Source organism: Protobothrops mucrosquamatus, unplaced genomic scaffold, assembly GCF_001527695.2.
Source record: "Protobothrops mucrosquamatus isolate PMUCROS unplaced genomic scaffold, P.Mucros_1.0 scaffold3, whole genome shotgun sequence".
Classification (NCBI taxonomy): domain Eukaryota; kingdom Metazoa; phylum Chordata; class Lepidosauria; order Squamata; family Viperidae; genus Protobothrops; species Protobothrops mucrosquamatus.
The window spans coordinates 151,902-175,716 of record NW_015386390.1 but is presented as its reverse complement, the minus strand read 5'-3'; the positions used below and the strand labels follow the sequence as shown (position 1 = coordinate 175,716).

At 41.5% G+C, this 23,815-nt stretch overlaps 1 protein-coding gene across 1 annotated transcript in view; it reads right to left on the bottom strand.

Annotated features, from left to right (window-relative positions):
* Positions 1-23,815, bottom strand: part of BMP2K (BMP2 inducible kinase) — a 60,265-nt gene that overhangs the window by 9,348 nt on the left and 27,102 nt on the right. Inside the window, exons 8-16 of the mRNA XM_029287373.1 lie at positions 22,750-22,878; positions 21,598-21,730; positions 19,510-19,613; positions 18,107-18,186; positions 10,435-10,592; positions 8,869-9,038; positions 7,958-8,059; positions 5,877-6,058; positions 3,964-4,121 (exon numbers count right to left, since the gene is read on the bottom strand). Coding sequence (XP_029143206.1) covers positions 3,964-4,121; positions 5,877-6,058; positions 7,958-8,059; positions 8,869-9,038; positions 10,435-10,592; positions 18,107-18,186; positions 19,510-19,613; positions 21,598-21,730; positions 22,750-22,878 — 1,216 coding nt within the window. The remainder of the gene's footprint in view (positions 1-3,963; positions 4,122-5,876; positions 6,059-7,957; positions 8,060-8,868; positions 9,039-10,434; positions 10,593-18,106; positions 18,187-19,509; positions 19,614-21,597; positions 21,731-22,749; positions 22,879-23,815) is intronic.

The following is a 23,815-nucleotide window of genomic DNA, read 5'->3' as shown; positions in this document are numbered from 1 at the left end:
TTGGTTAAGTTTCCACCCATTTTTCTTCTAATTCCTTTATAACTGTAGCCTTGTTCATTTAATAATACTATTTTACATCGCTTTCTGGGCAACCAGTCAACTCTTTGCACCATTACTTTAATTTTATTACATTTTACAAACTCACTAAATGAAAGAACACAAACAAAAAAACCCAACCAACTTGATAGCGATCACATAACACACTGACAAATGTCTTCCTCTCAGCTTCAATACATGACATCAATAACTGACTCCTACTGTGATCCGATTGGCTCATTGCCAAACAAGAGGACACCTGATTGGCTCTCTAAACACTCACGCTCATTGGCTACCATCAGATGAAGGAAAGCTACCCGATATCAACCTAAGCAAGTTGTGCTTCCTTTTTCTGGTTATTTGGCTATCACTTTTCATAGAATACAGTACAGATAATTGAACAAACTATGTTGCATTACATTCTTGATTAAATTATCTTTCCATTGATATATAATTTTATGGTATTACTCCAAAAAAAAGTGGTGTTATTAGCCATCAAACCTCAAAAATACACTTTTCCCAAAAGGTTTCCACAATTTTGGCCACTACTGTAGATCTGAGCCATTAGCTGGATTCGGATTCTCTCTTCTATAAATTAAAAAGACCGTCTTCCTTTTGAAACAACTGAAAACTAACAAAGGATCATTCTATGGGGTGGCAGTTTTGCCCATAGGCTACTTGCTAAAGCCTAACTTTTCAAACAACGAAGTAGTATCTGCTTTTTTTTCTTTTTCTTTTGTCAGGATCGTTTTATGAATGCAATTTCACTGAAGAATAAAAGTAGAATTTTTAGAATCAGTTAAAAACTTTCCACGTAAAAGTCATTCAAAGAAGACAGTTTTTGAAGCAACTTAAAACAATATAGTTTTTCTGTGGTAAATGTCCCCAGGGATCAAGGCCAGCTAGCCTGTACAAGAATCAAACAAATTAAAAAAAATAAAATATTCACAGAATCAACACCATATAGGGATATAGAAAGCAAAAGACAATTGTAATTAAAATACACGTTACAAAGAATAACATAAAACGATTAACTTTCAAACTTCAATCACAGCAAATGAGTATTCTTCATGCAAGACTTTATTTCATCTTTTACCTAAGCCAAGTCTTGGAAAAATGAATTATACTCAAGTGTCCTTTGGTATTATTCCTCCTTTTCTACAAGAAAGGAAACTGAAAAAGAATTGGCATATTCCAAGAGTTTCTGATCAGTACAGAAATATTTCTCTGCTACATATAGTTTTTAAAAACGTAACAGTATAATAACTAAATCATAACGACCGTTATTGTCTTTTGTTCATTCAGGATAATGCAGGAATGGATAACCAATATGTCCTACCAGACTGTTTAATTCTGCATTTTTAATTGAATCTACTACTAATTATACAGAAGTAAATTTGGAGACCTTAGCATTACAATGTCACAGGAAAAATACTGGAATTTTATCTTAGTAGATGTATTTAAGGTATGGGTACAAAAAGTGAGTTTGGAAGACACTGACAAAGTGAATAAAGGAAAAATGTTATGATTATATATTTCAAGTCTATAACTACAGGAAGCCTCAGATCTTTATACTGGTCACAATCCAAAATTTCCAAGCAGCAAATTCAGTTCACTTGTTTATCAAAATAGAATAAATCCATTTTCTTCCGTTATTTAGATAATTAAGTCTAAAGGGAAAAACAAGAACTTTGGAAGAAAAAAAACTGGGTTTTCCCACATCATTGACCCAGATATTATATTCATTATCAGTTATTTACTTTGGAGATTGCTGGAATTGTACAAAGTGCAACAAGAATGCTATAAATCTATTGGGTCTATTTTAAATCCAATTCTTCAGATCAGGATTGCAATTCAGTTACCAACAACACAACTTCCAATGGATGAAATACAGTTTGAGGGATAATCTTCAATTAATATAAATAGGTAGAGCCCAGAAAGTAATTCTAGAAGCAAGAAATTTTGTGAAATCCTTTTGACTCTTACATATTTATTTACACATTTATCATACATTTCTTCCAGGGTGATTAAATACTTTATTAGGAATACTGAATTTTTATTGCATGCTCTTTAGGTAAGCAGCTCCAAAACAGATATCAAAATGTTATTAAGTTTCCAATGATATGAAATGGACATTCCAGTACATAACAAAAAGCATTCGAGAAGAAGTTGAAACATTTATTCAGAGAAGAGGAAAAGCAAATATTTTATGATGGCTCCTTCAAAGGGAAGCATTTTGAAAATTTACAGAGTATAAATACATTCCAAATAAACTGCAAAACAGTGCAAAACTATGAATTAAAAAACTACTGCCGTCAATTTAATACATAGGTTTCTAATAAATTACTAAATGTTTAAAGCTTTCTGTTTGACCATCTTGTACTTTTGCAAAAACATTAAAAAAATTCCCAATAAATCTGCAAGAAAACATTTGGAAAAAAATTAACCATAAAACACAAAGAAATTTAAAATCCTATTATGGTTGATCCTCATGTGTGCATTCTATCGTATGAAGTTATCCAATTTAGCAAGTTGTTTAAGGAATAACATTTTATTCCTTGGGATTTTATAATATAACTTTGTGGAAGATGAATAGGTATTGTCTATGGAGATTCTCCGTCATCCAGGTCATAGTTATTATTCCAAAGGTGCTTTTTCACGAGGCAACAAGGAAGTCCAAATGCCTCATGAAAAAACACCTTTGGGATGAATAGATATTATAACTGATTCATTTTTAATCAAATAATTGTTTGGTAAACCAAGTAAAACTCAACATTCATTTAATACTGGCATCTATCAAAGATTCTGTAACAGTTTCTCTGTAGCCTTCCTGAATTTAGTCACATGGGTTAAGTATACAGCAATACAGTAAATTTTATATGTTAACAAAGTGTTCAACAGAGAATAAAAGACAGTTGGCAATATGAATTAAACTTATTAATATTTCAGGATTCAGTTTAACTGACATCTTTCAGGAGTCAGCCCATCATGTTAATAATATGCCTATCAAAACTACAGCCCATAAGATGGTTGTTTCAATGACAACCAATGACATTATCCATTATTTTAGCTACGTATCAAACAAAGCCCAGATTTAAGCATCTTAGTTCACATGTGAAAGGTGTAAGAGAGAACACTAGTTGAAGACTGTATTAAATTCTGGAATGCTATGTCTAAATTGGACCACGAGCCTTTCGCAATAGCGACGCTTTCAACTAAAACAGCAAGCTGCGTTATTAATTTCATCTACTACATTTGGTTAGGTTTTACCAAGCTTAGAATCAGTTTTATTCTTCACAGCATCCTGCATCTTCTCCACAATCCATCTCCATAAACATGAACATAATATACGTAACAGTAAGGGGAAGCAACTTCAAGTAAACACACTGGCTTTTTGACTTGAAGATATTTTATTCAAATATTGTTATTTAGAACAATAAAAGCAGCCTTTAACATTAAGCTACTCAAAATACATTACAAACATTAACATAATGTACTGGGTTCATTTTTCCCCTCTTTCAGGCACTTTCAAAAGGCATTTCAGACCCACAGAATCTCCTCTTCCGGTGTGCAAAAGAACAAAACTGCCAAGTGAAGCAATGCACAGTGGTATTCTGCAGGGTTACACAAGCTTTTTTTTTTTTTGCATTTGCGTTTAACATTCAAGTAATTTATTCAACATAAGACCCTGACATTTTCTGTGGTTTTTTACAAAAAAAAGTTAAATTATTTCTATTGCACACATTTTTTGTGACAGAAGGACAAGTCACACAGCAGGTCTAGTTTGCCCTCAAATGCTCAAAAAAAAGAGTTCTCTCTACAACAGACTGGGTGGCCCTTGAACCAAACAGTCTCCAGCACTGTCAATTTGTACCTAAAGAGCTTTTATTTATTGTGAAGCAAAATAAGCCTTCAAGCGTCCCTTACTTGATCTCAGAAGGTCAAACTCCCTGTCCAGCAGCTCCTCCTCTGTCAGGTTGGAGAAGTTGTCTTCTCCAAAGGGGTTCCACCCAGACATATCCGGGGGATTGCTGATGTTTTGTTTTGGGTAGCTGGAAGCAGACTCTGTGTCGGAGGAAGATGATCTGTAGGAATCGAAGGAGAAAAATGACTCCAGGTACTCTTAGTATTATTTTAATTCACACTCAGTGTCCTTAAACACAATGTAGAACACGCAGAACATTCAGTACAATGTAGAACGTGACCCTCCTGAATGTGAAGTATTACAAAATGTTTTCTTCTAGAACCGTGGTGGCGAACCTATGGCACACGTGCCACACAGAACCCTCTCTGTGGGCACGCGCACCGTCGCCCCAGTGCTAGGCCTTCAGCTGGGTTTTATAAAACCTTTTCGCTTTAGGACTCTGCCGCCGTGTACAAAAAAAAAAGGTTCAATCAATCAATCAATTTCAACTTCTCATGGAAAAAAAAAGATCTTGCAAAGTTGGAATTGACTGAACTTTTTAGTCCCACCCAATCTGCCGTTACCACTGAAGCCATGCCCACCCAATGGGCCACGCCCACCCAATGGGCCACACCCACCCAATGGGCCACACCCACCTGGCACCCGACAATACATAAGTGGGTTTTGGGTTGCAGTTTGGGCACTCGGTCTCTAAAAGGTTCGCCATCACTGTTCTAGAACAAAGTCAAGATACATCATTAGAATGGACCGATATCCTATAAATAACATAGAGCAGTGATGGCGAACCTTTTAGAGACCGAGTGCCCAAAAAGTGGCCCCGCCCCACTCCACCCCCTGCCCCGCCCCCCACTCCACCCCCCCACTGTCCCCCACCCCGCCTGCCTGCAGGGCCACTCACCGCCTCCAGGGCCCGCCACAGATCGCCCAGGCAGCCTAGCAGCGCCATGGCGGCCACATCTGTGCCCACGACCCGCAGCATCAACTGTGCATGATGGGGTGTGAGGGCAGAGTTTTGTCTACACCGCCTGGCTGCCATGTCCTTGGCTGCGCTGCTCCGCGTGGGCCGGGGGGCTGCTGGTGAGGGGGTCATGGGGGGAGGCTAGGCTGGGGCAATGGCACGTGCCCACAGAGAGGGTTCCGAGTGCCGCCTCTGGCACGCGTACCATAGGTTCGCCACCACTGACATAGAGGAAATGCAACCATAAAAACATGCCTACATCGTTTGTTTATTGACTAAATTTGTACACCTTCCATCTCACTATCAAGCAACTCTGGGTGGCCTACAATGCTATGAATAAGAGAATATGACCAGTAAAGCATTAAAACATGAAAACATTGGGCATTAAAAGTGAAAACATTAAAATTATTACTCAAGCAAATAAAAAGAGCCAATACTGAGATGGGGTGGAAGTGGGATCTTCTACTAATCTTTTAACCACCTCCAAAATGGGATGCCCCCATTGAGGCTCCAAGCCAGTTGGCAAAGACAGGTTGTCAAGCTCTTTCAGAAGGCCAAGAAGAGAGGGGTGGGTCTCACCTCCAGGGGCAAGATATTCCAAAGGCTGGAAGCCATGGGAGCAAAGCTCTTTTCCTAGACCCTGCCAACCACAATTCCTTGGCTAAGGGCAGGGGTAGGCAACCTTGGCTCTTTGATGACTCGTGGACTTCAACTCCCAGAATTCCTGAGCCAGCCACGCTGAGGGGACAGGGAGAGTTTGCCAAGCTGAGGCAGGCTGGCTCAGGAATTCTGGGAGTTGAAGTCCACGAGTCATAAAAGAGCCAAGGTTGCCTACCCCTGGCTAAGGGGATCCAGAGTTTGCCCCTTCTGCTGGCTTGAGTGGGGCGGGCTCAATCCCATTGGGGTGAGGTGGTTCCTGGAGTACAGTTACTAATAACATGAGCTGAGGGAGCTTGCCTGTTGGTGGAATAAGGAGCATCCAAAGCTGCACCAACATGAGCTGGGAAGGATTTAGAATGAGAGATTAAGGCTGGCGAAAACTCCTGAGGAGAGGTAAGAAATTCAGGAGAACGTTTCGGTGGTGGCAACTGATTCCCAAGGACCTGTTGCTGTAGAAGAGCTTGTTGGTACTGCTGCATCTCAAAGGAGAAGGAGAAGAAAGTCAGAAGTGCAAAAACTCTACCTCATGTAAGTCTTAAAACAAATAACCCCCACCATACCTTCTACAGAAAATGAACATCTTAACTAAATTGACACAACAACACACGCCTCTGGAATTTATACTGGCATTAAGCAATAATGCCAGCAATTTATACTGGCATTAAGCAGTTAAATGGGAGGAAAAGAAACCAGTTAATTAATAGTTACATTATTAGCACCATTAAATTATGCCATCCGTTCATCTAGCTCCACGTTATGATGAACATAAAATGATGTAGCAGGATATTCTTGAGGGAGAGGGGAAGGAAAATCTTCACCAAAAGCTTACAATATTGAACAAATTTTTTGGATGCGTTTTTTTTTTCCTGTTTCCAATATTTACTTCTGGTTTCCAGCAAAAAAAATGCCCATTGGATTCACTTAACGACCAGGGCAAAAAGTGCCAAAAAGACAGGTCCTGTCACATGACTTACAACTGCAATGACCTGCAACCATATTTCCAAGTTCAATTATGATTTTAAGATGAGGATTATGTGTATTTATTTTGACCAAAAACCTCTTGCAGACAATTTGTTTTTCAGGAAGAAAATGTTTTCTTCTATAATTAAATATTATGGGTAATAATAATAATAATAATAATAATAATAATAATAGTAGTAGTAGTAGTAGTAGTAGTAGTAGTAGTAGTAGTAGTAGTAGTAGTAGTAGTAATAGAAAGTTGGAAGGGAACTTGCAGGTCATCTAATCCAACCCCCTGCTCAGGCAGGAAACCCTATACCATTTCGGACAAATGGCTGTCCAGTCTCTTCTTAAAAACTTCCAGTGTTGGAGCATTCACCACTTCTGGAGGCAGGTTGTTCCACTACTTAATTGTTCTCACTGTCAGGAAGTTTCTCCTTAGTTCTAGGTTGCTTCTCTCCTTGATTAGTTTCCATCCGTTGCTTCTTGTCCTGCCTTCAGGCGCTTTGGAGAATAGCTTGATTCTCTCTTCTTTGGGGCAACCCCTGAGATATTGGAACGCTGCTATCATATCACCCCCTAGTCCAATGATGGCGAACCTATGGCATGTGTGCCAGAGGTAACACTCAGAGCCCTCTCTGTGGGCACGTGCACCATCGCCCCAGCCCCGCTTCCCCCTGCAGCCCCCTTCTCACCAGCAGCCCCCCCGGAGAGTCGCCCCGAGCGCGGTCCGCGCAGAGCAGCACAGCCAAGGGCATGGCAGCCAGGCAGCGAGGACAAGACTCTGCCCTCGGGCCCTGCCACATGCAGATGACAGGGCGGAGGGCGTGGCCGCCATGGCACTGCTGGGCTGCCTGGGCGATCTGCTGCAGTGGGCCGTGGAGGCAGTGGGTGGCCATGCGGGTGGGCGGTGCGCAGAGCGGGGGGTGGGCGAGGAGGCGGGGGCGGTTTTGGGGCACTCGGTCTCTAAAAGGTTCGCCATCACTGCCCTAGTCCTTCTCTTCATTAAACTAGACATGCCCAATTCCAGCAACCGTTCCTTATATGTTTTAGCCTCCAGTCCCCTGATCATCTTTGTGGCTCTTCTCTATGGAAGGAATTAAAAACTGAAGATGTGTCATTTTCTTTACACATATTCACTGTTTCATAAGCCAAGATAAAAAAATGGCAGCACAGAAAAATAAGGTACCAGAAGAGGTACCAGGTGTATATATTCTGAGTTTCATTTATTTACATAATACTGTCAAATTCACTCTCCACTCATTGGTTTGCTATAGTGAACAATAAATGGTTTTACAAAATGTTTGTTAAGTAAAGCCCAGTAAATTAGAATGAAGTTAACCAGCACAATCAAACTATTTTACAGCCCAAGCTTCCCTTTCTTAGCTAGAAGGGTTTTATTTGATTTACTGATTTACCATAGCAGGATACGGAGGAGGGGGTGGTTGCTGCTGGTACACAGAGCGTATCAAAAGCTGCTGTTGAACGGCATGCTGCTGCATTGCTTGCTGATACTGTAACTGAAAAAGAAAATATTTGCATAAATCACAAATGCTGCTCAATCAAGTGAAATTGCCCACAAACAAAACTGTATTTGGCAACTCGGAAAAAAAAAAATTCAGGGGAAGCCACAGAGGAATTTTCTAGTAATTGCTTAGTCTTTATTCTGAACAAAACAGTCTCAAGGTAAGCTAGTTTGGGGGTAGGGGTGTTCCTACTCTGAGTTTCACATTCTCTCCACTCTGTACCTTATATAAAAATGCTAGAAAAAATAGCAATTCAGAGCATTACGAATCAAAAGGCATTCTGCAAAATGGTGAAAAAGACAGGTTACAACAGTGGTGGCGAACCTATGGTACACGTGCCAGAGGCGGCACTCGGAGCCCTCTTTGTGGGCACACGTGCCGTTGCCCCAGCCTTGCCTCCCTCCGCGACCCCCTCCTCACCAACAGCCCCCCTGGAGGAGAGTCGCCCCCGAGCGTGGCCCACGCGGAGCAGCACAGCCAAGGACATGGCAGCCAGGCAGCGTAGACAAGACTCTGTCCTCACGCCTCATCGGGCACAGTTGATGCTGCGGGGCACGGGCAGAGGGCGTGGCCGCCATGGCGCTGCTGGGCTGCCTGGGCGATCTGTGGTGGGCCCTGGAGGCAGTGAGTGGCCCTGCAGGCAGGCGGGGTGGGGCCGGGGGGTAGAGTGGGGGCGGAGCCAGTTTTTGGGCACTCGGTCTCTAAAAGGTTCGCCATCACTGGGTTATAAGATTTAAGTTTTAAAGAAAGTAGAAGGGGCAAAATTGAAGCAGGATTACATCCCAGCTAAACCACAAAGGTACCTGCTGCACGTATGAATCATGGAGCAATTGTTGTTGTTGCTGTTGCTGATGTAAATGATGCAACTGCTGTAGCCTCCAGTCACCTTGCTGTAGTTGTTGCAATACTCTGTTCTGCTGTGGGGTTCCTGGCGATAATACACTCTCCTGACCATTTCCAACCTTTGAGGCTCCTAGAACATTTTAAAATGCACATTAATGAATGTATTTAATGTGTGTTTTCCTGGCAACTCCAACTCCTACCCACTCCCAAACTCCACAATAATCTTAGCACAGGAATAACAAACCCAGGGCTTTTCAACATTTTCACCCATTGTACCACTTTTAGGATATGGCAACATCCGAGTACCACCAGTCGCCTAGCAAGGGGTCAAAAACTTATAAAGTACAGGTAGTCCTCGACTTACAACAGTTCGGTTAGTGACTGTTCAAAGTTACAACGGCACTGAAAAAAGTGCCCCCCAAGGCACAGCCGAGCAAGACACCTGCCTGCCTGCCCGCCCGGCGGCGTTCTTCCTCCTGTCCGAGGTTTCCATTGTTGTGAGCATTTCTGTTGTGGATTGGCAGCGGGGGTGGGGGGGGTGTTTGGTTTTTATTCCCCCCGTCTGCTCGGTGGTTGCAGCAGGTTTTGGTCACTTCACATGACCCTGGGACACTGTGACCGTCATAAATATGAATCAGTTGCCAAGCATCTGAATGTAAATCACAAGACCCTGGAGATGCTGCAACATTCCAGCTGATCGGCGCTTCTTCTGGGCTCAGCAGAAGCGCCAGGATCACCGCTGAGCTCCAGCTGGAGCCTGGTGCTGATCCTGGCGCTTCCGCTGAGCCCTGACAGCCCTGCAGCTCCAGCCGTCTCTCGCTCAGGCTTGTGCGGTGCTGCCACCGGTTCAGCTCATTCCCCTCCCCCGCTACTTTTCTAGGATGGTCGCGTACCACCTGCCAGGTGCCAATGTACCACAGGTGGTACCCGTACCACTGGTTGAAAAGCCCTGACAAACCTTTCCCGCTTGTACTTTTCTACAGAATCTTTTGCATGCTTTGGTTCGTTTATTTCCCCTTCAGCAAAGTCCTGACAGACACTAACAAATCATTTATATTTTGGGGTACAGGTACAATTTTAAACTATCCTACCCCAGTAAATTTTACATCCTAATACAGAATATTGAATGTTTCCTGTAAATGTAATCCTGTTGTTGCGCATTAAGAAATCCACAATATTATTTGAAATGTAACATGTTTATTAATCATTTTATAATCAAATATTTTTAATAAAATAGTTTATTATTTATTAATAATATTTCGGGACGAGTGAACTTTTTGCCACGAAGAAATTTTCAACGAGATGCATTGCTCTTGCAAACAATAACATGTTTTCACAACTACGTGGAAGCAATTCTCCTCATACTGTGCTAAAAGCCATTTGAGTATAAGGGAAATCCACAATTGCTCGATTCTTACACAATTACAACTGCTGGTGCCTTCTAATTCTGGAATAAAGAAACAACGATTTCTACTTGTCACCAAAAGAAGCTTCTTGCAGCTCACTGCATTAGTCTGAGAAATTACCTTTGTGTTCATTGTTAAAATCCCCAGGAACTGGCACTTTTACCGGTGTGGCTGCGCTCTGAATTGTAAGTACACTAGAAGTGGCAGTGCTTGTATTGGCCTTTGGTCTCTGACGCGGTGCTATTGAGGTTTCTGTTGGTCCAATGGCATCTGTTATTCTAATGAAAGAAAATTAAGAAGGAATTTTATTATAATCCTTTTTTAAAAAAACCAATTTACAGAATAATCTGGGTGGTAAAGGTGTCTAGGAATTTCACAAAGATTATTGACAGCTGCCCAAATCAGTGTCTCTAATTTTTATTTATTTATTTATAAATTTTATATGCCAACCCATCTCACAGTTATAGCAACTTTGGGAGGCTTACAGCATTAAAAAAAAAGATAATACAAAACAATTACAAATAAAGAACAATTAACCAGTGGAACAACCTGCCTCCAGAAGCGGTGAATGCTCCAACACTGGAAGTTTTTAAGAAGAGACTGGACAGCCATTTGTCCGAAATGGTATAGGGTTTCCTGCCCGAGCAGGGGGATGGACTTGATGACCTCCAAGGTCCCTTCCAACTTTATTATTATTATTATTATTATTATTATTATAAAGAAAGATTAAATGAAGACTAAAAAAACCAAGGCAACATGGGGGTGGGGATCTTTTGTCCAACTCATCAGCCGCTCCCTGCATAGGCAGCCCCTTTTGGGGTCACAGATCATCTAGCAGAGCCCGATTTGAAGGCTATTCCGAAAGGCCAGAAATGTGAGGCACTAAAATCAGCAGTTGGATCTGATTTGGACTACTCTGATATGCTGAACACAGGGCTTCCCAAAAACTATAATTGGTCCCGAGGCAGAGGTGGCTTAGTTCCATCCTAGAATACTTTGGCCACCTAATGAGAAGGAAGGACTCACTGGAGAAGAGCCTAATGCTGGGAAAGATGGAGGGCAAGAGAAGAAGGGGACGACGGAGAATGAGGTGGCTGGATGGAGTCACTGAAGCAGCAGGCGTGAACTTAAATGGACTCCAGAAGATGGTAGAGGACAGGAAGGCCTGGAGGAACGTTGCCCATGGGGTCGCGATGGGCTGGACACGACTTCGCAACTAACAACAATCACCCTTTTTCAACACCATATTAATATGTATCATGTCTGGTTAAGAAACATAGTAAGAGACAAAGAGCACTCTTGGTTTTCTAAAAAAAACACCTTGAGCTTTTTACTCTGAACAATTTGAAAAAGTTTTAAAAGAGAAAAGTGTTCTGGCTTCTACTATTAGTCCTTATATGTGAAAAAAACCCATAAAAAGCACAAGTTAGAAACATCTCAGGTTAATTTAATTAAATTATGTGAAACATAAACCTCTTTATATTTTTTTCTGCGCCTTTAAAATTGTGCATTGGGAGGCAGCGTGTCTGTGTGCATGCATACAGGTGTGTATTTAAGGGTGTGTGTGTATACATATATATATACATTGTATATGTTTATTATTCCCTTTTATCACAAGAGGGCGCCTGCATAACATTTTCTCTGAAAGAAACATGCAGTAATGACTTGAGATCCACATTGTGCCACTTAGTTCATCTTCAAATGTACCCTGAAAATATGCAGAGTTTTTGCTAAAATAAACCATTGCAGGAAAAAATGCAAAAACAGATTATTAATAGAAACCGTTCAAGAGCAAATACTTGATCTTATAAATATTCTGGATTATTCTCTTTAAATGGACAATGCTTGTCTTATGTTCAGCACTTTCTCTTGTGTATATGCAAGAGAACAACAACGAAAGGCAGAGGGAAATAGGGCAGAAGTGAATTGTTCTAGCAGAGTGATGGCGAACCTTTTAGAGACCAAGTGCCCAAAAACCACCCCGCCCCCCCCACTCTGCCCGCCCCACCCCCACCCGCCCCCCTCTGCAGGGCCACCCACCGCCTCCATGGCCCGCCGCAGATCGTCCAGGCAGCCCAGCAGCGCCGTGGCAGCCACACCCTCCACCCGTGCCGTGCAGCATAATCAGTGCGCGACGGGTTGCGAGGGCGGAGTCTTGTCCCCGCTGCCCAGCTGCCATGTCCTTGACTGCGCTGCTCCGCACGGGCTGTGCCCGGGGGCAACTCTCCTCCAGGGGCCTGCTGGTGAGGAGGGGGCCACGGGGGAAGGTGAGTCTGGGGCGACAGCATGTGTGCCCACAGAGAGGGCTCTGAGTGCCGCCTCCGGCACACGTGCCATAGGTTCACCACTACTGTTCTAGCAGAAGAGAGTTGGGGAATTTGACTTCTCAATCTCAGTTTAAGACAAGTATCAGATTCCTGGGCACCTCAGGTAACTTGTATGTGCAATAAATCTAAACCTTGACTATGGTCTTCATCTTTGAGACCTGTCTGGATGAGCCTGATGGGAGTTCTCATCAATGAGGTTGGTTCGACTGGATTTCAGATAATGGTTCAAAGCTGGGTACTGGCTGGCCATGTTCTCCCCCATAACAAAATAATATTCCCAGAACTTAAACTGGCCCCTTCTCTCCTGAATTTCAGAAAGTCTATCAACATTTGGCTTGTTCCAACAAGCTTTGCAAGCAGGGCTGTGGTGACTAAGCCTCTGCAGGATGAGTTCTTTGAATCCGAGTGTATACCGCCGATTTAACTACGATAATTGGGATTGGGATTTCTGTCATGACGCAATGCATTCGTAAAGTGTGAGGTCACACAATCTCATCGCATAATTGACAGCAATCGCAGCAGTCTCCGCTGCCATCATTAAGCGAGGATGGCAGGCAAAGAGGCCACGGTGGCTTGCAAGCACGTCAGCAGGCAGGTAAGGGGCAGCGTGATGGGGCCAGGGGTAGCTGCTTCCGGCTGGGGAAGGCCGTGGTGCGAGTGACTTAGTGCAGGGTTTTTCAACCAGTGGTACGGGTACCACCTGTGGTACATTGGCACCTGGCAGGTGGTACGTGACCATCCTAGAATAGTGGTAGTGGGGGAGGGGAATGAGCTGAACCGGTGGCAGCACTGCACAAGCCTGAGCAAGAGATGGCTGAAGCTGCAGGGCTGTCAGGGCTCAGCGGAAGCGCCAGGATCAGTGCCAGGCTCCAGCTGGAGCTCGGCGGTGATCCTGGTGCTTCTGCTGAGCCCTGGAAAAGCACCAATCAGCTGGAAAGCAGCACTGATCCTGGTGCTTCTGCTGAGCGCAGAAGAAGCGCCGATCAGCTGGAATGTTGCAGCATCTCTAGCATCTTGTGATTTACATTCAGATGCTTGGCAACTGATTCATATTTACGACGGTCACAGTGTCCCAGGGTCATGTGAAGTGACCAAAACCTGCTGCAACCACCCAGCAGACGGGGGGGGGGGAATAAAAACCAAACACCCCCCACCCCACCCCCACTGCCAATCCTCAACAGAAATGCTCACAACAATGAAAACCTCGGACAGGAGGAAGAGCACTGCCGGGCGGGCAGGCAGGTGTCTTGCTCGGCTGTGGCTTGGGGGGCACTTTTTTCAGTGCCATTGTAACTTCGAACAGTCACTAAGCGAACTGTTGTAAGTCAAGGACTACCTGTACTTCATCACTTTTTTCATTTTTTTTTTTATTTTTTTTTTGGTCATCAAGTTTTTCCACCTTGCTAGGCGACTGGTGGTACTCGGATGTTGCCATATCCTAAAAGTGGCACAATGGGTGAAAAGGTTGAAAAGCCCTGACTTAGTGGAGTGACTTGCGACCTTTCCTGCTAGCTCCCCTATTGATTTTGCTTAGGGCAGGGGTAGGCAACCTTGGCTCTTTTATGACTCGTGGACTTCAACTCCCAGAATTCCTGAGCCAGCCATGCTGAGGTGAAGGGAGAGTTTCCAAGCTGAGCCATGCTGGCTCACGGATTCTGGGAGTTGAAGTCCACGAGTCATAAAAGCGCCAAGGTTGCCTACCCCTGGCTTAGGGAAAAGCCAGACACTAATCACTCCTCTGATGATCCTATCACCAGGGGATCTTCCAACCATCATGCTGCTTGTCAAGTGCCCAGGAATAGCACTTAGACTTATATACCGCTTCACAGAGCTTTACAGCCCTCTCTAATCAGTTTACAGAGTCAGCATCTTGCCCCCCACAACAATCTGGGTCCTCATTTTACCGACCTCGGAAGGATGGAAGATTGAGTCAAGGATGGAAGATTGAGCCGGTCAGGATCGAACTGCCAAACTGCTGGCAGTCGGCCATCAGCAGAATCAGCCTGCAATACTGCATTCCAACCACTGCGCCACCACGGCTCTTACAATCACGTGACTGTGGGGAGTGCTCAGGTGACCAATTGTAAATTTGCTTAGCGCCGCCATAATTCTAAACGGTGGCTGAGCGAGTGGTCATCAAACAAGGACTATCTTTGTCCTGTTTGTGGTGTTTAGTTTTCGGTTTGATTGCTGTCGATGGTATTGTATTTATTTTGCCTTGTTATCCAGTCTGCTTTTAATCCAAGTTAGGGAACTGTCTGCTGCTCAGAGTTGGTTCAATTGGAAGACTTATAAGCCCATTCGGTAAACAACTAAATAAATCATCTCTCTCAACCTGTAGAGGTGGGACTGGAGCTCTGTTCTTCATGTGACTGGATGTGAAGCCGTATCTGCGTAATTGGGCCAGAGGGACAAATTGGAGTGTGTTGTTACTACGTAGTCCTCGCAGCTGCACAGCAGTCCCCCTCCCAAGTTGCTTGATCTCATCACAGATATGCTGTTAGTTCTAGGTAATTTTAACTTCTTCTCATTGGGATTCAAAGTGGTTTGGGAATTCATAGCCTCCATGATAAGCAAAGTCCAAGATCGTTACTGCTTCAACCCACAGAGTTGGGCACATGTTAGACCCGGTCTTCAGCTCAGTACAGGTGGCATGTGATCTCACAGCCTCCATTGCAGGGGTAGGCAACCTCGGCTCTTTTATGACTCATGGACTTCAACTCCCAGAATTCCTGAGTCAGCTATGCTGACTCAGGAATTCTGGGAGTTGAAGTCCATGAGTCATAAAAGAGCTGAGGTTGCCTACCCCTGCCATAGAGCTGAACAGGGATCTAGACTGGGTTGCTCCAGAGCAGCCTCTCCTCATGCACCAATCCAGAACAGCTCCTTCATTCTGAGCTCCAAGATGCCTGGAGCAACACTGTGCTGACAGATGAGGACAGAATATGACTGGACACAGGGATGCATTTAAATAAAAGACTACTACTCTGCAACGTTAAGGGCAGTGAAGTAGAATTTATTTTCTTCCCCTATTGCATCTGCAGAATGTTTGCTGGCTGAAATCATGACTCCTACTTTAGCGAGTAGCAATTTTGTCAATAAAATCACTCACGTTCACTCGTGACTCCTACTTTAGTGAGTAGCAGTTTTGTAAATAAAATCACTCATATTCACTCGGAGCTGGAAGCTTGGCAGCCAACAGTTCATCAAATGACAGAAGAATTTGGTAATGTTATCTGGAAAGTTCTAAAATCAGTGGATCTCACAAAAAAAAAGGGATAGGCTTTCTTGCGGTTTTAGCTCTCCCATTTGTAGGTTTGATATCTTCCCTCTCCTGCCAGGATAAACAGCCCCCCCCCCAAAAAAAATGGATTGGAGAGTTGGATTCAAGGAATTGTTAATGTCTCTCTGTGAGAGGGATGAATTCCAGCAGTCTTAAAAGAGGTTAAGAGATCTTAATATTGGGCATGCTGATGGATATTAATAGTTCATGCTATTTCCAACTTTCATGTTGAAGATAAAGTGGTGCAGCAGCATATTTGACTACTGCGGTGAGATTACCATATGCTCTAAAGTGGAAAGATTAAACACTACCCACAAAGGAGGAATGATTGCGAAGAGGATGGAACTTGCAGAAAAGGCTAAGTTGGCTTTTCCTTGACTACAGAAAAAAAATGTTATGTACATTTATGGCCGTCTGAAAATCCCCTTGTAGGCTATTTGCATGGCACAGAAAAAAATGCAAACGATTTGTGGTTTTGATGATTAGGGAAAAAATAAGATAAAGTGAGCTTTTTTTTCTATAACCACAAAGTAAAAGATAAGTTTGCAATCACACGTCTATGAATGGAAAGAAAATTGGAAGCTTCATGAGAGCAAAACCCCACTCCCTTCTAGCACTGATAAGGTTACTTAGTTTGGCAATGAAAAGTCTGCAAGAGAACAGCCAAGCTCAAAGAGCATCAAGAACCCTGCGCTTCGGCTTCTGGTTTGCGATCGCGGCGCCTGCGGATGTTCAGGGTGATTGCTCTCTCCGCCATCTGGTTTTCTCCCGCTGGGGGACCCTGAAAAGCGTCGAAAGTCACCCTGGAGGACCTCCCACTGATCGTGGAAGGGCAGCAGCCCTCCCGTTTGATCTGGGGCAGCTCTTCAAACTGACAGGGAAAAGATCGACCATTAATGTGGCCCATCACTAATGTCGTTACCAGCCGAGGCCAAAATTACTACCAAGCACTTCGAAAGCATTGTGGAGTAACTGGGTGAAATTTTACCTTCTTTGTATCTCAAGTATTTTCCTGGGAAAAGCTTTTTGAAACTTCTTCCCCCTGAGAGAGGGAAGGGAACATTTCTGTCCCACCCTCTAAAATGGCAGCGCCTGACTACTTGGGGAAATTAAGCCCTGAAAAGAATAACTAAGTAACTGGATTTGCATTTTCTTGATGTTTGGAGACCCAAAAAATTCCTACCTTTATGGGGACCTGCTATTTTATCTACCTGTAAATAAGATTAAAAAGAACTTAAATTGGATAAAAACCTAGCTCTTCTGAAAAGGATTCTAAATGCTATCAGGGACATCTTGTGGCGAAGCTTGGTACAACAAGTGAATATCCTTGACAAAGAGACCTGCTTACAGCCTAGACCTGTCCTTGATATTATCTAAAAGATATAAAAAGCTGAAGAACCCTGTACTTCAACCCCTAGCTAAAAAATATTCTCTTCTTCTATTTCTATTTAGCTTTTTTCCTGCACCTTTTTCTTTTTTTCTTTTCCCTTTTTTCCCTTCCTTTATATCGTTTTTGTTGATTTTAATCTGCTCTTTAATTTTTTTTAATATAATTAATATAAAAAAAGAAAGCAGTGGAACAACAAAAACATTCTGGAAGAAGCATATTATCCAGAGCTATCATAGCGTAGATTCAAGCCAAGATAGAGGGAGCATGGCCACCCTCATTTTATTGGATCTTTTAGCAACCTTTGGCACTGTTAGCTACACTATCCTTCAGCACCACCTACAAGGACTAAAAGTACTGCACAATGACAACACTGTTCCTGAGTGGGCAGGTTCTGTCCATCAATAGTTGTAGAGGAGAGGGGTTCAATTCATTATGGGGAATTCTAGGGTTCAGCTTTCCCTTCATCCCATTTGAAATCTGCATGAAGCCAGTGGGAAATGGCAAATGCAGTGGAAGTCCGAAAGGATTATATGTGGAGAAACCAACGTGGATTCAACCCAAGCCAAGAGCAAGTGGTTATTAATTCAGCAGCTGGCTGACCATGGTCTTGTACCAATTCTGATTTTCAATAGAACAACGTTCTATGTGGGACTAGGAGCTTCCCTGGACTCACAGCTCTACCAGGGGAAATTGGGTTCAGGAGGGAATATCTGTGGCCACAGAACAAAGCTCTTCAAGATGAATAGTATGCCAAAAAGTGCACTGAATTATTAATAAAATTATTGCACTCACCTAGCTTTTATTTGGCTTTTCTTAGCAGCAGCCTCACTAGCTGTCAAGGGCTCAGGAAGAGTTGAAGGGAGAGGAGAATTCTTGGAAAAATAAGTAAGCGTGTGTTATTAATAGCTTTTCTGGGAAATAAAGATAGCAACAGAAAAGTTCTATATCATACCAGCTTGAACATAATCATATTGCATACCAACGGTAAACAAAAAAGCCCATATAGGGTATAATCCGTTCATATGTATCCTGGAAGAGGATAAAATTGGTGACATTACGAACAAAAATACTCCATTGATTGTAATATTCACATCCATTTATTTTCAGAAATCCTAGGTATCCGAGAGGAATTCTGGGAGTTGAAGTCCACAAGTCATAAAAGGGCCAAGTTGGAAGACCCCTGCTATACAGCATAGTGAAAATCCCCAGCCATCCCCACTGCTCTTTACTCCACAGGTTCTGCTATGCCTAGCTGACCTTCCCCAGCTTCCTTCCATTGCTTTGGGTCATGCCACGCTTTCTTTCCAAAGCTGCTTTCACTGTTCTCCAAATAACACGTGCCATTTGCAATGTTTTGAAAAAACCTTCAGCAAACCTTTTGAGGCTTTCCAAGGGATTGTGAGAAGGCCACGCCCGCTGTTTTCCAAAATTGCACACGCCGTTCTCATGATGCTTTGGAAAGCTTTCACAAACTTTCCGCGGCCTTTCGAAGCATTGTTAAGAACTGGCCTGGGCAATCTGTAGAGAATTGTGGGTGCAGGAGGTTTTAGGAGGTCTCAGGAACCTTCTGAAGTATCACCAAGAACAGTATGCACTATTTGAAGAACAGCACAAGCAGATTTGGGAAGACGTCTTGGTGTGGTTACCAGCTGCCTCGCACAAGGAGAGGCCAGATACACCTCGTCAACGGTGGAAAGGAGATGGTGAAGGTCACCGGAGAGCAATAGGGCTTGCAGAGTGCAGGACAATGGAGGTGGCTTTATGATCCCATTGCTTAGTGACAGAAATTCTAGTCCCAATTTACCGTTGTAATTCAAAGACCACCTGTATTCTGCATTTTTAACTTTGTTTTTAACTTTGTTGTAAGAAACGAGGCCAGGTGAATAGCTCTTAACTTGGTCAATTATTTAAGGACACTAGCATATCTTGGAAATGAGGCCAGGAAGTAATATGTCAAGGGCATTAAAAATGCATATCATATCTGCTATGATCGATACAAAGCATACATTACCTTATTAACTTTTAAAAATAAGCTCTTGTCAATACTAAATTTGTTAAAAGATATGGGTTTTTTTCTCCAACAGGGAAAGATGAATTAATATTTTTTAGGAGTAAACCTGATTGCCACTCCTACTTATTATTCTAAACAAGATTTATACTGTTGTCAAAACAGGCTCAAATACAGATCTACTTACATTCATGTTTAAAATTGGACAATCCTTTTTGGCAAGTTTAAAGGCAAAGTAAGATACTTGAAAGATATCAGGCCGTCGCTCTTGATCTGGTTCAAGCATGTATCCTGTTGATGACAGCAAATTAAATTATTAACCTAAAGGTAAGAAGTCATTAAGGCAACCGAGTTTATTAAGAGTGAATAAAGTGATTTTATAATTACCTCGGAGTTCTGATTACATTATTTTCTACATACAAGAGTCAGGTATGGCTGTTAGAGAATAGAGTGACTGGATTAATTCCTCTTAATTGTCATTACATTATGTTATGGAATATTCTTACATCCATCCATAAATCACACTATGAACTTTGTACCTGTTTTATCTAGCAACAAAGCTACAGGGTTTTTTTCTTTTTAAATTAGATTTGGCTAATTTCATGCCTTCATAACATAACAGCTAAATTATTCTAAACTGCTTTAAAAAAATATCTTAATCATCATTTTGCACCACTGTAAATTATCTTTCAGGCCAATTTTAACTTCCCATACCCTTAAACTACCAGGTCTAGGTATTCTTGAATGCCATATTTCCTATTGTATCATTCTCAGGCAAATAAAACTCCACATCAATTCTACCTGGAAAATTATCACAATGTACATTTGATGACTGCATGATAATAAAGCAATTTTCCCTGAGAATCTTTACTTCTTAACCCTATTATTTTTTAGATTCTGAAAAGAGTCTCATCTTTACTGGATTAAGGATTAAGCTACAGACAATCAAAAATTTTAGCATCATTTCCTGTATAAGCACTCTAGTAGGTGAATATTTTTTTTAGTTTGAAAGCAAAGTGAGCCTACAAAAAAATGAAGTATCACTTTTCATACATTTGTATTTTTTTAATTTATAAATTAATGGCATTTTTTTTAAAAAAAAGAAAAATGGCTTGATAAGGACCTGAGAACTTCCTAAACATTATTTTATGGGTGGATATCAATGACACACAAAAGATTACACTAACTAAACTGTTGTTCAGAATTAGCAATGCTGTCCGAAAAGGTCAAAATAAATTTAGAGAACCAAAAGAATGCTCCTATTCCAACATAGCTAAAATTACAAATCTGTAAAATAAAAAAATTCTATTTATATTTGCAACAATAACTTTCCCTAGAAAAGGAGCGGGGAAAGAGAAAAGAAGGTATTAATAGGAATCAGAAGTCTGATTATACACAAATAGCTGCTGAAATCTAAGTATAACAACTTAGAATGCTCATGTAAAGATAAGAATGAAGGGGGTAGAGCAGGAAGTTGGGAAACAGACTGATATAATAAGACCTGCTAGCTTTGAATAAGTATCCTGAATATAAATAAAAGCACATCTTAAGTTTAGCACCCCCTCCACAGAAATGCTGAAGAAAGGAAACTGGATACTTTTCTCTTCCTATTCTGTTTTTCAGAACCATCTGCTTCACTATTACAACTATATCTATATCTCTATATCTTTCTATCTCTATCTCTCTATCTCTCTATCTCTATCTCTATCTCTATATCTATCCATCCATCCATCCATCCATCCATTTCTCTATCAATACACACACACACACTCCATATATACAAACATATTCCAGTATATACCTGAACTGTATCTCAGAATATTGGAACATACATACATACATACATACATACATACATACATACATACATACATACATACATATAAAATAAGACAATATAAAGTAGTTAATAATAAAGACAGGAAAGAGCAAGTCTTGATTTTTTTATAAAAATAACCCCCTATGTATCAATTGTAATCTCCCCTATGTATCAATTGTAATCAAAAAAAGATAATGTATTTTTGGTGGGGAAAAATACCCTCCTAAAATGTACATAAAACTCATTTTTCAAAATATTATTCCAATTCATAAATAATAGTATTTACTCCAATATTTTTATAATATTACAATATATATTATTTCCTTGGCTACATTGGAAATAAGTGTGTAATGAAAATATGCAATAACCAAGGAAATCAGTTTTGGTTATGCCTATATGTAGCAATTTTAGTTTCACATAAAACATTTTAGTTAGTAAAGCGTACCAGTTACTTACTTATCAAACAATGCACACTGTGAGAATAACGCGAATTGTCTGGGATGGTGAAGCTTCCATCACAAATAGCAACTTGACTCTCACCAAAGGGAAGTGTGAAAAAACAAAGTTTATACAGCAAGCAGCCAAGGGCCTGTTTAAAAAAAAAGCACATCGTTATAGTAGTAACTGAACTATAAAAACAGCAGACCCTTATTTTAAAAGTTGCAATAAGTTTTGTTACCACAATTTCATATTGTTTGAACAATTGCTAGTTATAATAAAACCGTAATTTAGATCATTTAGTACTATTTAGCAGCAACATTCCTAAACTATAATTCTACCAAATTTGCACTGCTCATTTTAAAAATACTTTTTTTATTTTTTTGCTGCTTGTGGCATTATGAAAATTTTTCTGATGATCATTTATTTCACCTCCACACCTTCACAATACAGTTGTCCTAGTAAAAGTGCTTTTGTGGTAAATGGTTTCCAAATGTAATGGATGAAATCCAATCAATTGTATCTATAACTTTAGTCACTAGAACAATGGTGGTGAACCTACGGCACGGGGTGCCAGAGGCGGTACTCAGAGCCCTCTCTGTGGGTACGCGCGTCGTCGCCCCAGTCCTAGGCCTTTAGCTGGATTTTATAAAACCTTTTCACTTTAGGCCTCCACCGCCATGTGCAAAAAAAAAAAAAGGTTCAATCAGTCAATTTCAACTTCTCGCGGGGAAAAAAAAGTTCTTGCAAAGTTGGAATTGATTGATTGAACTTTTTAGTCCCACCCAGTCTGCCGTTACTACTGCAGCCATGCCCACCCAAAGGGCCACACCCACCCGGCACTTGACGATGCATAAGTGGGTTTTGGGTTGCAGTTTGGGCACTCAGTCTCTAAAAGGTTCACCATCACTGCACTAGAACAAAAAAAACCCCAAAATAAATGTGATTCTTTTCGAATTAAGTTCTACATTGAATTTAGCAGATTAAAAACATCACCCATTTCATTTTTTTATAAATTGTATAGATATGAGTTGAATTCAGACACTTATATGCAGTAGACTCACTGAAATTAAGAAAGATTACAATAAACCTGGCTACTTTTGGATTCCTTGGAAATACTGATCTAGTCAGCACCTTTCTTATTAATTCTTACAAAACAGTTTATCTTACCCAGATATCTGCCTTGGTTGTAATTGTTTTCCCTCCATAAAGATTGATCATTTCAGGAGCTCTATATGACAATGTGGTATACCTTAAGGCAAATAATTTAAAATAAAAGTTAATCAAACACAAATATGACTACGGTGACCTGTTTTACAAACCCAAACTATACAGCTATTGCACTAATAAATGTACTTTGAAGTGGGGGTATTAATTTTATATTTAAAAAAATTATGGCACTCTTGAGATACCACATTTTTCTCAGGGTATCTTATGACGGTAATATTGCCAGGCATATTATTTTTTTAAATACTTACTAGGAAAGAAGGAATCCTCAGAATGCAAGAAAACAACTACATTAGAATAACAAATGGGGAAAAACCCCTAACTTTCTATCTGTTAAAATAAGGGTGTTTTTTTTTTATCAGAGCAATGCTGGAATGGCAGAATAACTTTGCATAATTCTAATTTCAGATATCCATAGTTGATAACAAAAAATCAGACCTGGATATGCACATAAAAGGTCTTGATTACTGATGGTCTGGGCTTAGTTTTTTGCTATTTAGGGATGCACACAATAGCAAAGAGCAAAGGCACTCTGTGACAGCAGAAAGAAAAAGATGGCAAAGGTCAGGTGGGGGGAGCAGGAGTGGCAGGGGGGGTCACAGAAAGCAGGGTGGCCAAAGGGGATGGGGGAGAGAGGTAGGCTGAGGGGGGTGTTGAAATGCATGCTGGAATTGCAAATGCAGACAGGCAGCCAAGCATCTGAATTTTGATCGCGGAGTGCTAAAGTGGCTGTAACTTTGAAAAATAACTAGTTGTTTAGCACCACTGTAACTTCAAATGTTGTTGTTCGTCCATCGATTTTCGATGAACACCTTGACATCTTGTGGATTGTGGGCCATCAACGGTGTGTCCGTAGATGGCTGATGAGACCGATGTTAGCACGGAATGTTCTGCCACATACTGAACAGAGAAATGTGGACACTGTTGCTTCAGCATTTGCAGCTCTGGCTTTACGGAGTGCTCGCTTCTCTTGTGCCAAGATTGTCCTCCTGTGTTCATATGTCTGGCA